The following is a 14,573-nucleotide window of genomic DNA, read 5'->3' as shown; positions in this document are numbered from 1 at the left end:
TCTCTGACTTATTTCACCGGATATGATAATCCCTAGATCCATCTGTATTGCTGCAAATGACATTATTTAATTCATTTTTATGCTTCAGTAATATTCCATTATATATATGTACCATATCTTCTTTATCTATTTCTATGTTAATGGACATTTAGGTTGATTCCATATCTTGGCCGTTTTAAGTAGAGCTAGAGTGAACATTGGGATGCACATATATTTTCAAATTAGAGTTTTCTCCACCTATATGCCCAAGAGTGGGAATGCTGGATCACATGGTAGCTCTATCTTTACTTTTTTAAGGAACCTCCATTCTGTTCTCCACAGTGGCTGCAGTAATTTACGTTCCCACTAGTGGCATAGGAGCATTCCTTTTACTCCACACCCTCTCCACATCTGTTACTTGTACTTTGTAATGATGGCCATTCTGGCTGGTGTGAGGTGTATGCTGTGGTTCTTGGTGGAGAAGCTATCTTTGTTGTGGTACTAGCTCCCTGGTGATGAAAAGACAGCTATCAACAATTCCTGTGACTACTTGCTTTTTCTTCCAAGCACAAGGAAGAGGGTCTCTAAAGTCTCCAGTAGAAGAGAAAAAAATCCCAGCTTCCCCAGGCTGACCCTAGACCCAGGTGCAAAGGTGGGTTGTGTGTTCATCCCTGAAGCACGAAGCCAGGCAAGGATGGGATTTAGCTGCTAAGCCGAACACTGGCTATGTGCTTATCTACAGAACTGAGGTGGTTCCCCAAGCTAGTCATTTGCTCCTGGGGACAAACGTTCCAGAAAGTTGCCAAAAGAAGGGGAAATGGACAGTGAAAAAACAACCACTGTTGAAGGTGCAGACACACATAGTGCCTTGTGTGTGGTGGACACTGAGGTCTGGTGAATGATGATGCCATTCCCAGCAGACTCCAAATACACTGCTCAAAACAGCAATAGACAACTCACCGCCAGAAGGCCACCTAACCTGTCAGTGACCTGACACTGACCTTGAGGCAGTCCTCGAGGGTCTTCTACTTGGACAACCTGCGGTGAAGGATGAGAGATGAGATGGGCCAAAGGATGGGAGCCAAAGGAGAGGCTGGGAAGAACTTACTAGGAAAGTCCAGTCCCAGGACACCTGCCCAGGAAGGAATGCTGTGCCAAGGCAGCACGTCACTTGGAATGAATCGGGCTTTCTTCTGCCTCTACCTGATTCTAAAGCAATCCAGATTCATTTGTGTATTGCAAAGGACATTGGGAAGAGCCTCTTATAAGGAGGCAGAAAGCTAAGCTTTATCTCACCCTTTTCCCTCACCTTAGTGGGGGCAGGAAGACCTCAAGCCACTCCTGGGAACGTTCTGAGGGCAGGAGAGGGACTTGGGACCTGAGAGCAGAGAAAGGCCCCCCAAGAGGATTGGGGAGGGTCCTTGGACTCTAGCGCCCGGGCCAGCGGCCCCTGGAAGCAGATTCCTGGGTCCTCGCCGAGGGCACAGAGATCAGGCGGATCCCCTGCGTCAGGGCTCGGCCGGTTCACAGGAGACTCGGCCGGCGCTCCCCAGAATCCCCTTGCCGAATCCTAACTTGAGTGTTCGGACACAACCCGAACGACCCGCCGGCGACCGGCCCGGTCCCAGGGAATGCGGGAGGGAGACGCGCTCCTCCCCAACGCTAGACTGCCCGCAGGGGATGGAAGCGTCCCCCGAGCTCCCTCTGGGTCTCTCCGGGAGCGCGTGCCGGCCTTTCCCTGGAGGAAACTCCTCCTCTCGCCGCCTTCGGCCCGACCAACCCCGCCCGGGACAGCCGTTCCGGTCCGTCCCCTCCCTCTGTCCGAGGTGACCTGGGACCGGCGCTTGGGGGTGTTGCCCTGGGCGCTCGGACACCGCCTCCCAGGATTAAAGCGAGAGCCGGGGAGGGTCGGGGACTCCGAACTGGGCCGAGGAAGAAGCGAACTCCAGAGGAGGAGGAGAAGCAGGAGGAGGAAGGGGTGAGGGGAGGGGAGCTGCCCCGGAGCGCAGCAGGTAAGTGGCGCGCGCGACGGGTTCTCTGTGCTGGAGATCCCGGGAGCAAGGGAGGACCTGGGCGCCCGGGCTGGGATGGGAGTAGCGGGAGGTGAAGCCAGGTGTGAGCAGCTCCGGCCTCGTGGGTCCGTCCTCCCGCCGTCGGGACGCAAGGGGCTGAGCCCGGCAGAGCGACCTGCGTGAGATCGGGAGGGTTCCGGGAGCCTGGGACGCCTTGGCGCGGGGGTCAGAGGCTCGCCGACTGCTCCGTTGGCATCACTGGGCTGGTGCAGGCTACTCTGCGGTCCCTTAGCCAATTGGTAGACGAAAAGGTGCCTCGGGGTGGGTCCTCTTGGCTGAAATCGGCTCATGCTCCCCTGGCCCCTTAAGGTCCGAGTTGGGGACGAGGGGTGCGCCTTTTCCCTTCGGGGACGATGAGAGAGGGAGGGTTGTCCATCCGCTTCTTTGTTTCGGGAAAATCTCTGCAGCCTCGCGGTGTTACCTGAACTCCCGCTTCTTGGCTCCCTCCCAAAGTGGGGAGAAACTGGAAACTCTCGGAGATGCCGGGAGCGATAACGCCGGCGCGTCGGGGACTGGCCTGGAGGGCCTCCGGGCGAGATGCGAACCGCTCGGTGGCCCCAGGCGGCGACCCGGAGGCCACGGTCAGGGTTGGGCCGGCTGGACAGCCGGCAACGCCCCTCGCCCCCGCTCCGGTCCCCTGCGCTTCCATTGCTGGAAGGAGCGGTCCTGATCTCTCGGCTCACACTCCATGCCAGGGACAAGTCCCGACACCTGGGCGCTTCGGTCCACCGCATGCCATCCGGCAGGACCCCGGGCTGTGGCCCCGCGGCTGAACGCACCAGCTTGGCAGTGGGCACCGATAAGAACTGCCTTATGGCCCCAAATTTCGCGCTTCCAGGCCTCAAGAGGGGAAGCACGGGTTGCGGGCGGCCGCGGGCCCTGGCGTGCGCCCCGGCTTTTGGGAAGGGCCCACCCCGCCGGTGATCCCAAATCCGGAATTCCTTTTCGGAGGCACAAGTGGCTGCGGGCCAGTCAGGTGGAATCCCAGTGGATCGTTTGGGAGGGAAAAGATAGCGACTCGAGATCTGCCTATCGGGCAGGGGTCACCTGGGCTTCTGCCTCGAGCCTGCGAATCCCGCCGGCTTCAAACTCGCGCCGTAGTACTGGGACCACGGCAGGCTCGGGGCACACAGCAGGCGCCCTGGGCTCCCGGCGCTCCGGGCTGTAGAGAGCCAACCAACTGATGGAAAATTACCAAGGCTGTTAAGGAGAGCTTCAAGGTGTTTAGAAAATCTGAAGTGAGGGGAGGGTTGTTGACTTAGCCTGGGAGGTCTCCGAAGGTTCTCCAGGAAGTGGGGACGGAGCCAAGCTCCCCTGCCGGAGGGTGGGGGCTGGGAGTGGGAGCCGGGCTTGCATGACCCAGCTTCCTGGGGGCGCAGGCGCGGCTGCTGCTGAGTGAGGTGCAGGGGTTGGGGAACCCAGGGAGGCAGTGGAGGTTTGCTTCCGTCTTCCACAGGTTTTCCAGAAGTAGGCCTGCCTGCACCCCCACCACAGCCGACTTTACTGGACCCTGAGGTCAATGTGAGAGGCCAGGGCAGCACCAGCAAGCCCACACGACCAGAGTCAGGGACCTGCAGTGGGGGCTCTGCCTTGAGATTGGCGTGGACACCTCCCTCTCCGCTTTTAAGGCCGTCAGCAGGCCAGCAGCAGGAGCCTTTTGTTCTTGACTGGGTTTGTTTGTTTGATCCCCAGCCATGCCTTTCTTATTGACTCCTCCAAGGTCAGTCTTTTTCCTACAAGGTTGTGTAGTTGCCTGGAGCCTACAGTGCTCAGGATTGCTTGGTGGTTGGCCTCGGCTCACCCTGGGCTGCTCCACCCTGGACTCCTGCTTTAATTGTAGGAGAACATTGGGTTGTACCCCTGTTATCATAGGAACAGCCCATGTGGATGTGGCCTTTACTTCCAGCTGGGCATCCTTCCAGGCTCTTTATGATGCATGTAAGTCAGTTGTGAGAAACTAAGGCAGACAGGGGAAATAACTTGCCCCAGGCGATCCCATGACCTGTAGGGAGGCCAGGGGGTGCAGGCAGGCCAGCTGGCTTGAGGGAAGCTTCGGGAGGCCTGGAATCCTCGTGGGAAAGGGGGTGGCTCTAGGGCCAGGCTGACTTCTCATGATCCAAGAGTAGAGCTTCTTCCCTTCCCCCTCCTCCCACCCCCGCCCCACTGGCTCGGAGCTGCCCACTTGCAGGGTAACCAGGCCAGGACAGCCTGCCCCTTGATGGGGCAGGGCAGAGGGCTGACTATCTCGGGTGCTGGGGCATATGGTACAAATGTCCTGTAGGCGATGAAGCCTGGACACGCGAAGGACACTAAGACAGTTGTTGCAGAGACTTGGCCCAGCCTGGGACACAGGGTCCACCAGGATGTGTAAACCAGGGCCCCAGGCTGCTGCCTCTCACTTCTTTCCACCTAGGTCTGTGGCAGGAGTCCTGGGGGCCTCAGTGACCACTGGGGGTCATTGCCCTGGTTTTAGTTGCTGCGTCAGATTCTGATGGAATAGGAAATCTATTTTTCGAAGCCCTCCAGAATTATGCAATCCTTAGGCATGGAGGTAGAAAAAGGAAAGGCGACTGGGTCAAAGTAGTGTCTGGTCAGCTTTGCTTACTTAAGGAGGGGAAGCCTAGGGGTGGGGGCACACTCAAGGCTCATCCACCCTCTGCTGCTCTCTCAGCTCTGGGTCTGCTGGGTGGTCTTGCTTCCCACAATTGCTGAGTCTTTGCTGCCCTTCTTGGCACCCCCTAGGGGACCCCCAAGATAAGCTAAGGGGCCTCTGGGGAGGGAATGGCAAGTGTCACACACCTGGGTGCTGAGATGTGAATTGGGCCAGGCTTGGTGAGTCCCTTCCTAAGTTGAGGTTGGGGACTCCTATGTATAGGCTATTTTGGGGGATCTGGCTTGCAAGCCGCTCAGGATGGTGGGCCTGGATGTGGGGGAGGGGACTCCCAGAGCCCCCGCCTCCACCTTGCCGATGGCCAGCCTGGTCCCAAATGCAGTAGAAGAGGGCTCAGCTGATCACACAGCCAGGTCTGAGGAACAACTCAGAGGCAGGACTCAAGATCAGGAGGAAGGGGAGGTGACCTCGGACTTGGTCTGCCCTAGCCACTGGACAGAGGTCCGGCGAAGAGGAACCAGGGGCATGAAAAATGTCATGGACAGTCTTAGAGACATCCAGGGAGAATGGCAGACCCTGATTTTATGGTGGGCGTGTGGGCAGCTCCTTGAACTGTGAATAGTGTGAATCTTGAAGAGGACAGGTGACCCAAAGCAGAACATTATGCTCTTGTTAGAGGTCAGTTAAGGAGAAGGTGGGAAGGACTTGCCTTGAGTGGAAACTCCAGGCATTTATGTTGTGTGTGTGTATGTGGCGGGGGGTGGTGCAGGAGGGTCAAGGGTGCAGAAATGTGATAAGGAAGCAGGAAATGTTTGAAAGGCTTAGAGAAGGAAATGGCAACCCAGAGAGGAGCCTGGCGGGCTACAGTTCATGGGGTTGCAAGGAGGTGGACGTGACTTAGCAAGTGCTGCGCTTAGTCGCTCAGTTGTGTCCGACTCTGTGTGACCCCATGGACTGTAGCCCGCCAGGCTCCTCTGTCCATGGGGATTCTCCAGGCAAGAATACTGGAGTGGGTTGCCATGCCCTCCTTCAGGGGATCTTCCCAACCCAGGGATTGAACCCAGGCCTCCCACACTGCAGTCGGATTCTTACCATCTGAGCCACTAGGGAAGTCCTACAGTTCACATTAATTCTTGCAGCTAGCTGCAAGTAAACAGCAACAAAAGCTTAAGTCTGGAAGCTTCTGCAAAGGCACAGTGGACGGAATCATTGGGAGCTCCGTTGGACTTCTAGTGGACATCCATTAGAGAATTATTTTCTAGGGAGCTCTGATCTGAAAGGTGAGATGAAGCCCAGGTTTTTATGGTGACTTGTTTGGATGTCACCTCACGTCAGCATCGCTTTAAGCTCCCTGCTTTCGGAGGGGCCCTCCTGGCAGGGCTAGCACCTGGCCTCATCTGAGACTTGATCTGAACACTGGGCATGTGAAGTCTGTGTTTTCTAGGGATAGATTTGTGTTTCTGATCACAAAAAATAAAAGATCATCATATCTGGCCTCTCAGTTAAAGCCCAGTTTGGTTCTAGAATGTGCTGTAGACACAGCCTTCCAACGTTGGATCAAACTTTTTTTTGGGATTTGAGGAACTGCTTCTCACAAGGGAATCCAGTGGATACTGAAACTTCCTTATTGTTGGAATTTGGTTTCCCTGGATTGAGTTAAATCTGCCTTCCTGATACTTCTGACCTTTTTGATCCTGACTTCTTCCTTTGGATCTTCACACAAAAAAATCGAGTCCTTTTCCCATACATCAGTGCCTTAGCTACCGTCATTAGGCTATTCTGGAGGGCTCATCATGTGATGGGCATGGTGTTAGGCCACGAACACAGTTAATCTGGACAAAACCCCATTTATCTGCTATCCTTGGGTCAGGAAGATCCCCTGGAGAAGGAAATGGCAACCCACTCTGGTATTCTTGCCTGGGAAATCCCATGGACAGAGGAGCCTGGCGGGCTAGAGTTCATGGGTTTGCCAAGAGTTGGACATGACTGAAGTGACTCGGCACGCATGCCCATTTCACAGATGGACTCAGGCAAGTTCTTCAAACCTTAGACAGTGGCTTTTGTACTTTATCGAGGGACTGGCCACCTCTCCAGCCTGCCTGCTGGCATTCGGTCAGCCCTGTGCACCGGGACCTGTGAGGTCACTCACATCCTCAATTTGGCGTCTGCTTTGTCCAGCTGCAGGCTTTCTGACTCTCTCTGTCTTAAATTTCATCTTACTCATTTGGCCTTTGGGATGTAAAAAAAAAAAAAAAAATTGGAACATTTTCTGTGTACAGTACAAAACTAGACTGGGAAAAAAAAGGACCAGATTCAATTCCTGCCCTAAAAAGTTTGCAATCTCGTTTGGACAATGAGGCATTCATAGAAAAAGAAACTTGGATGATGCAGGCAGTACCTCTCCCGAGCTGCTCTCTCCCTCCCTCTGTCTTTCTCATCCCTGGGTCAGCCACTGTGTGTGCCTTTTCTCTGATAGTCTTATATTTGTTTACGTTGAACTGTTAATTAAATCCACCACTTCCCTCTCACAGTGCATTTTGTCCCCAGTGGGACCCGAGAACCTCTCCACGTGTAAGGTGACTGTATGCAGTGGCTGAGACATAAGGGGCTCCATTGGTCATGACCCTCAAATAATCTGTTGGTGGTGTTTGTTTTGGAGTTTGAAGAAGGCACGCCGAATCCAAGGTCAGGAAGGTGGGGTTTCTTCCACCCGTCACACCTCATCACACGACCGGCGTCTGGAAGGCATTAGAGGGGGCCCGGTGCAGGCGCCCATGCCTGAGTGATGTGTGAGGGAAAGTCAGTGGCGCTTTCATAATAGGGAAAACCCCTGACTCCTGCGTGGGCATCAGTTATCTACCTCTCTGACCTCATTTCCGTTGGTTTGGTAGTTTTCAAAATAAATCTCCAGCAAATGTGTTTTGAGGTCCAGAGTAAAGATACTGTAAGGAGGAACCCTCCTTGTCTAGAAATAGCTTCATCACGTCATGGGAGGCTGGTAGCGTTCCACAACACCGTCCTGTCGAGTGGTGGCCGGGCAGGTGATGCGAGGCTTGAGTCAGTCCCCTGAAAGGAGAGCCCAGGGTGGCCCGGGACAGTCATGCTCTGCCGTGTGACTCAAGTGGGCGACGTTGAAGTGGACGTGTGCCAGGGGCAAGCAGCAGGGCAGAGCTTCGCCACGTGTGAGTCTTGGTCACTTTGGGGAAAAGTGCTTCCCCGAGGCTGGCTTTCCGGAATCAAGAGCACTCACGGGTGTCCTCTGATGCCCGGAGAGAACATTCGAGAGGCAGTGTTGTCTCTGCCATCTGGGTTGTCTTGTTCCTTTCAGAAATCATCTAAAGAGAGGGCTACCTCGTACGGGAGTGGAATTGCCTGTTTTGGAAATCAATCGCACAGAACGTGATCCCCTGGTCCTTTTGGACACAGTGCATCCCCATGAGATCCAGGTCCCAGTGGAGACCTTTCTTCCTTTGTGTCTGGCCAACGAGAGTTAGGCTTCCCTGGTAGTTCAGATGGTAAAGAATCTGCCTGCAATGTAAGAGAGTTGGGTTCAATCCCTGGGTCAGGAAGATCCCCTGGAGGAGGAAATGGCAACCTACTCCAGTATCCCCAGCTGCAGAATTCCACAGACAGAGGAGTCTGGCAAGCTACAGTCCGTGGGGTTTCGAAGAGTTGGATGTGACTGAGTTACTAACACACACACACACCCCGACGGTTAGGGGCACTCCGACTCGTCTTCCTTTCCACAGTCCGTGGCAGCCCATCTGGGCACATTTGGTTTCCTGGGTCCTCAGGGTCTGCTGCCCGTGGGATCTCTGGGTGAGAGAGGATTGTGCTGCAGTCATTTCTGGGTCCTGGGCTTTTAGGGGACAGTTCATGGCTGCGGCTCCCGGTGCCCCTGGGCTCCTGGCTTCCTGGTCTCACTGTTTGGGATCTTGAATGACTAGGGAGTGTGGATTTCGGGCACTGATTCATCACTCCTTTCAAAGGGCTCTTAAACTGGGAGAGCCGCCAGTGAGATCAGATTTTCATTTCCTGAAACTCCAACCAAACCTATAACTGGTAAGATAGCTCAGAGGCCCAGGGAGTGCCTGCCACTGCGGGCAGAGAAACCAGGGGCAAGAACCTTGGCCAGGGCAGGACTCACCTGAAACTAATCCGAGGAAGGTGCCAGCTTTTCCTGCTTAGAAGAGAGGATTCTGTACTGCTGTCAAGTCTCAGAAACGTCTCTTGTTACAGAGCAGAAGTAGGAAAGGTTATTAATATGTGATCATCACACCCATGTAAAGACGTAAACGTCATGTATATTCTACATGCTGATCCCCTCCTCCTGTGTATGGGTCAGGTTTTTCCCCTTATACCTGGAATCATGTTGACTCTTTTAATTTTTTTAATCTTAAAAAAAATCTCAAAGCTGTCAGCACGAACTGGTTCTTTTATTTTACCTTTACATGAAAAGCAAATGAAAGATCTGGTACATCTTTCTTGTGACTTGTTCAGCAAGTTTTCCCGAGATTAAACACCCTTACTTATATTTTTATTTATCCAAGTTAATGTTTGAGGTTTTTTTTAATGTGTAACGAGTCAAATAATAATTTTGCTTGGGACTCAAAGAGGCAGTGCCAGCTTGAGCTCCAGTGGGTTTTTCAGAGCTGGTGGATTTCATGTTGGTATCTTGGGCATTCTTTCCAGATGCAGATCTGCGAATCTATAAATGCTGCCAATCAGGCCCATCCTGCCTCTACGGGCTGTTCAACATTTATCAGCTTTATGGTCAGGTGTAGGAGCTTCCCATGTGGTGCTAGTGGTAAAGAATCCGCCTGTCAATGCAGGAGACTCAAGAAATAGAGGTCCGATCCCTGGGTCAGGAAGATCCCCTGGAGTAGAGATGGCAACCCACTCCAGTAGTTTTGCACGGAAAATTTCATGGACAGGGGACCCTGGTGGGCTGCAGAGTCAGTTCTGTAGGTACAGCCTTGATGTACTCCTTTCCCAGTTTTGAACCAGCTTGTTGTTCCATGTCTGGTTCTAACTGTTGCTTCTTGACCTGCATACAGGTTTCACAGGAGGCAGGTAAAGTGGTCTGGTATCTCCATCTGTTTAAGAATTTTCCACAGTTTGCCTCCTTAGGTAGGTTTATTCCTTAGATATTTTATTCTTTTTGTTCCATTGGTAAATGGGATTGTTTCCTTAATTTCTCTTTCTGATCTTTCATTGTTAGTGTGTCGGACTGCAAGAGATTTCTGTGTATTAATTTTGTATCCTGCGACTTCACTGAATTCATTGAGTAGTTCTAGTAGTTTTTGGTGGCATCTTTAGGGTTTTCTGTGTATAGTAAGCATCATGCCATCTGCCAACAGTGACAGTTTTTCTTCTTCTTTGCCAATTTGGATTCCTTTTATTTCTTTTTCAACCCTGTGTTGGGTGCCACTGTTATCCCCTCCCCCTCTTTTTTTTTAAAAACAGGTTTGTAAGCACTATGTTTGTTACACTGTGCAAAAACCTCTTATACTAAGTAAATACCAAACTACATCCTTGGGAAAGATGCTTCTAGTATGTCCTAGATAACTTCTGTATTATGTACAGTGAAACCACTTTTAAAAAGCAGTGACTTAGGCAAACCAACCCTAATGATTCGTTAAACCATTTCCCTGTTTTACAGACAAGGAATCCGAGGCCCGGAAGCATTATTAGACTTGCCCCCAGGTCATGGCTAGTGTGAGTGAGTTTGGTTTGGATCCAGAGTCTGGTCCCAGGAGTCATGGGCGCAATCACCCTACCTTGCTGCCTGCATCGGCTATGCACCAGGCACTCTACAGATGAAAGATGCTCTGACCAGATCTGCCAGCTTTGAAGCCCAGAGCTTTCTCACCCAGGACAGGGCATGTGGATGGGTGATTGTGAAGGCCGTTACTTGGGATTACTGTTTGATCAATTCAAGGCAGCCAGGAGTGGTGGACAAAAGCCATTATTTGCTTATGATGGAAAGAGTGACGTCAGATGGGCTGTTACCATAAAGCTTTTTATGTTGATGGTCTTCCTAGACACCACTGTTCAAAAACGTCTGCAAACAAGGTGACCAAGGGCTTTATTTTTCGTGACCAATTTCCTTATATGTTGATAAGTGTATTGTATAGGGCTTCCCTGGCGGCTCAGTGCTAAAGAAACCATCTGCCAATGTAGGAGACACAGGAGACAGTGGGTTCAATCCCTGGGCCGGGAAGATCCCCTGGAAGAGGAAATGGCAACCCACTCCAGTATTCTTGCTTGAAAAGTCTCTTGGACCGATATCTTTAGAAACCACTCAAGTGGTTAGTCCTGAATTTCCTTCTTTGCTGGATTTGGGAATAGTAAGTGGAGTATCGAGTGAGTCTAAATGTGTTTTATAGAATTTTTACAAGTTTGTGTTGATTAAGGTTAGAGCGACTCCGTGTGGCTTGTTTGTATGTGTATGTGTTGGGGTTTTTTCTTCCTCTGCTTTTTAAGATTTATTTATTTTTAATTGAAGGATAATTGCTTTACAATATTGTGTTGGTTTCTGCCACACATCAACATGAATCAGCCATACGTATACATCTGTCTCCTCCCTCTTGAACCTCCCTCTCACCTCATACAGCTTGTTTTTTTAAAGAATATTTTATTTATTTATTTGGCTGCACGGAGTCTTGTTTGCAGCACACAGGATCTTTAGTTGTGGAATGTGGGATCTAGTACCCTGACCAGGGGTCCAACCTGGGCCTCCTGCATTGGGAACACGGAGTCTTTGCCACTGCACCACCAGGAAAGACCCTGATGGGTTATTTGAAAAGTCAGGTGTGGTCTCCCTCTGGGTCTAAGCTCTAGACCACTTGCTCCATGGGGGTGGGGGTGGGGGGGGGGTGGACTGCTGCTCATTCTCCCCGAGGATGCTCTGGAGGGAAGAGCCACAACCTCTCATCACACCTGCCACTGCCGGGGCACGTGAGGTGTCTGCCTGCACCCTCAAGTTAAATCCTTATCCAAACAAGCCCGTGTGATGGCTGCGTTTGCTTCTGCCCAGCATCCAGAGAGGTCACTCGCCCAAGGGCATCAGGGGACATGGCATTGTCAGGAGCTGACCCAGGGCTTTGCTTTGCATCACCTCTGCCGAACTGATGGCTGAAAATTCCCCAAGCCCATTTCTTTTTTACTGGATTCTCGTTTTGGTGGAGGTAATGTCCGGGAAGTCTGGGCCTCCCGGTGGGAGCAGGGTGAGTGAGGCAGGCCCTGAATGTAAGTTACAAGCGAGCAGGTCCCTGGCTGCTTCGGGTGGGCAGCTGTGGGTACAGTGATGAGGTGAAGGTGAAGGTGAGCAGGCAGAACTGCCGTGGTTGTGGCGAGAGGTGACTGTTGCCCAGAACGTCTTCTGGTTCTTTCCCGTCTCATCTCCCGCAAACTCACCAGTATGGAAACAAAACAGTCCTGTTGTTCTTTCCTCTAGGTCAACGCGAACGTTCCAAATACCTCCCTTGACCCAATGCTGCTGATAACATCAGGATGGCTTTAAACTCAGTAAGTGGTTAATCATTACCTCCCTGGCCTTGCCCCGTCCTGGGTTCCTTCTGCTCTTTCCAGCGGCGGCATGTGCTGGTCAGTGCTGTCAAAACTGCCTGCTGGATGCTTGCTGGATGCTATGAAGGCGTTCTGGGGGTCAGGGGTGAGCAGGAGTGGGGCGGTGGGAGTTGCGTGGCCATTGTGCAGTTGTAGGGGGTGTGGTGGTGATGAGGTTCTTCCTGCTCAGATCAGGATGGAACAGAGGGCAGGGGTGAGATGTGGGGACAGACAGAGGCAGGATGGTGGAGAGAGGGAGTGTGTGTGTGTGTGTGTGTGTGTGTGTGTGTGTGTGTGTATGTGTTAGTCGCACGATCATGTCCAACTCTTCATAGTCCCATGGACTGTGGCCCACCAGGATCCTCTGTCCATTGGATTCTCCAGGCAAGAATACTGGAGTGGGTTGACGTTTCCTTCTCTAGGGAATCTTTCTTACCCAGAGATTGAACACGGGTCTCCCACATTGCAGGAAGATTCCTTCCCAGTTAAAAGAGAGTGCCCGGGACACCAGTGGCCAGCAGAGCAGTGTAGCCTCACTTACTGGTAGCCTGGGAGAGGCCAGGGCTGAAGCAAAGGGCTGGCCACCCCCTCTCTGAAACACCCCCCCGCCCCCTCCCCACACTTTGGATACAAATGTACCTTACATTTGAGCCTCTTGATGAAAGTGAAAGAGGAGAGTGAAAAAGCTGGCTTAAAACTCAACATTCAAAAAAGATCGTGGCATCCAGTCTTGTCACTTCATGATAAACAGATGGGGAAACAATGGAAACAGTGACAGACTTTGTTTTCTTGGACTCTAAAATCACTGCAGATGGTGACTGCAGCCATGAATTTAAAAGACTCTTGCTCCTTGGACGAAAAACTATGACCAACCTAGATAGCATATTAAAAAACAGAGACATTACGTTGCCAACAAAGGTACATCTAGTCAAAGCTACGGTTTTTTCAGTAGTCATGTATGGATGTGAGAGTTGGACTATAAAGAAAGCTGAGCACTGAAGAACTGATACTTTTGAACTGTGGTGCTGGAGAAGACTCTTGAGAGTCCCTTGAACTGCAAGGAGATCAAACCAGGCAACCCTAAAAGAAATTAGTCCTAAATATTCACTGGAAGGACTGGTGCTGAAGCTGAAACTCTAATATTTTGGCCACCTGATGCAAAGAACTGACTCATTGGAAGAGACCCTGATGCTGGGAAAGATTGAAGGCGGGAGGAGAGGGGGACAACAGAGGATGAGACGGCTGGATGGCATCACCGACTTGATGGACATGAGTTTAGCAACCTCCAGGAGTTGGTAATGAACAGGGAAGCCTGGCATACTGCAGCCCATGGGATTGCAAACAATCAGACACCACTGAGAGACTGAACTGACTGACTGGCTGTACCTTCCGCATCGCTTCTCACTTATCATCTTACATTTAGGTTACTAAAAGTTGTGGTTGACAGCAGAGATCTCTCTTCTATCTGGAAAGCAGACCTTTTCCTGCCCCGTTCCTGTATTTGGTATTTTTAACTGGATCCTTTTAAAATTCCAAACCCACATTACAGGAACTCACAGGGTCAGACCGCGTGCCCGCTGCCACCTTTCCTGGGAAGGTCAGCGAGTTCTCAGATGCTTCAGATGGAGACCAGATGCCTGTACTGTTTCGGCCTCTGGCTTCCTCATTTAGATGAGAGATTACCTTCTGTTTTCCCTTTCTGTTACTGCTCTGGTCTTGGGTGCAAGCTTCGGACTCTGGAAGGGGCACGTTGGTGAGTTATTAAACTCAAGATTGGCTCACTGCTTTCTAACCCCACTGCCCTGGAGGTCTCATTTAAAATTCTCAGCATTGGGTCGCCTCTGCTCAGGATACTAGTCCCCTCTGAGCTCTCAGTCAGCAAGGAACAAGGGGAGGAATTACTGAGTGGGGAGGAGTGTTGCAAGTGGGCACTTAGATAAGAGGGCAGGTGCAGCTCTCAGGGTGGCCTAGCGAGTGGGTGGTCTGTGGGGGCAGGAGTGGGCCTGAAGCACAGCAAATTCACAAGCTCCTGGGGTCCCCAGTGGCCTTGGGGGGTCGGGGTTTGGAAAGGACAGATTTTAAGTAGGCATAAGGGGTGGAGAGAAGGGCAAAAAAAAAAAAAGAGAGAAAAGAAAAACAACGACAAGTAAAACCAAAATTAAAAAACAAATGACAAGCTAGAAAATCCATTTTTAGGAAAAGATTTATCACTGTCTACATAGAATGTTCACAAAAAATTGGTAGAATACTAAGATTCCAATGGGCTTCCCTGGTGACCCAGGAGTAAAAAATCAACCTGCAGTGCAGGAGACATGGGTTTGATCCCTGGGTCAGGAAGATCC

General features: G+C 51.6%; 1 protein-coding gene across 4 annotated transcripts in view; it reads left to right on the top strand.

Moving 5' to 3' along the window:
* The first annotated feature begins 1,573 nt into the window (after positions 1-1,573).
* Positions 1,574-14,573, top strand: part of TMPRSS2 (transmembrane serine protease 2) — a 49,749-nt gene continuing 36,749 nt past the window's right edge. For 2 of the 4 annotated variants that reach the window (XR_010664249.1, XM_065943262.1), the window contains exons 1-2: positions 1,574-1,991; positions 12,122-12,192. Coding sequence is in view for 2 of the 4 variants with exons in the window: in XM_065943262.1 (XP_065799334.1) it covers positions 12,178-12,192 (15 nt within the window). In the remaining 2 variants the exon portion in view is untranslated. The remainder of the gene's footprint in view (positions 1,992-12,121; positions 12,193-14,573) is intronic. The other 2 variants (XM_065943263.1, XM_065943264.1) reach the window with 2 other exon arrangements.

Source organism: Muntiacus reevesi, chromosome 8 (assembly GCF_963930625.1).
Source record: "Muntiacus reevesi chromosome 8, mMunRee1.1, whole genome shotgun sequence".
NCBI lineage: Eukaryota > Metazoa > Chordata > Mammalia > Artiodactyla > Cervidae > Muntiacus > Muntiacus reevesi.
This window is presented reverse-complemented; position numbering and strand designations above follow the sequence as displayed.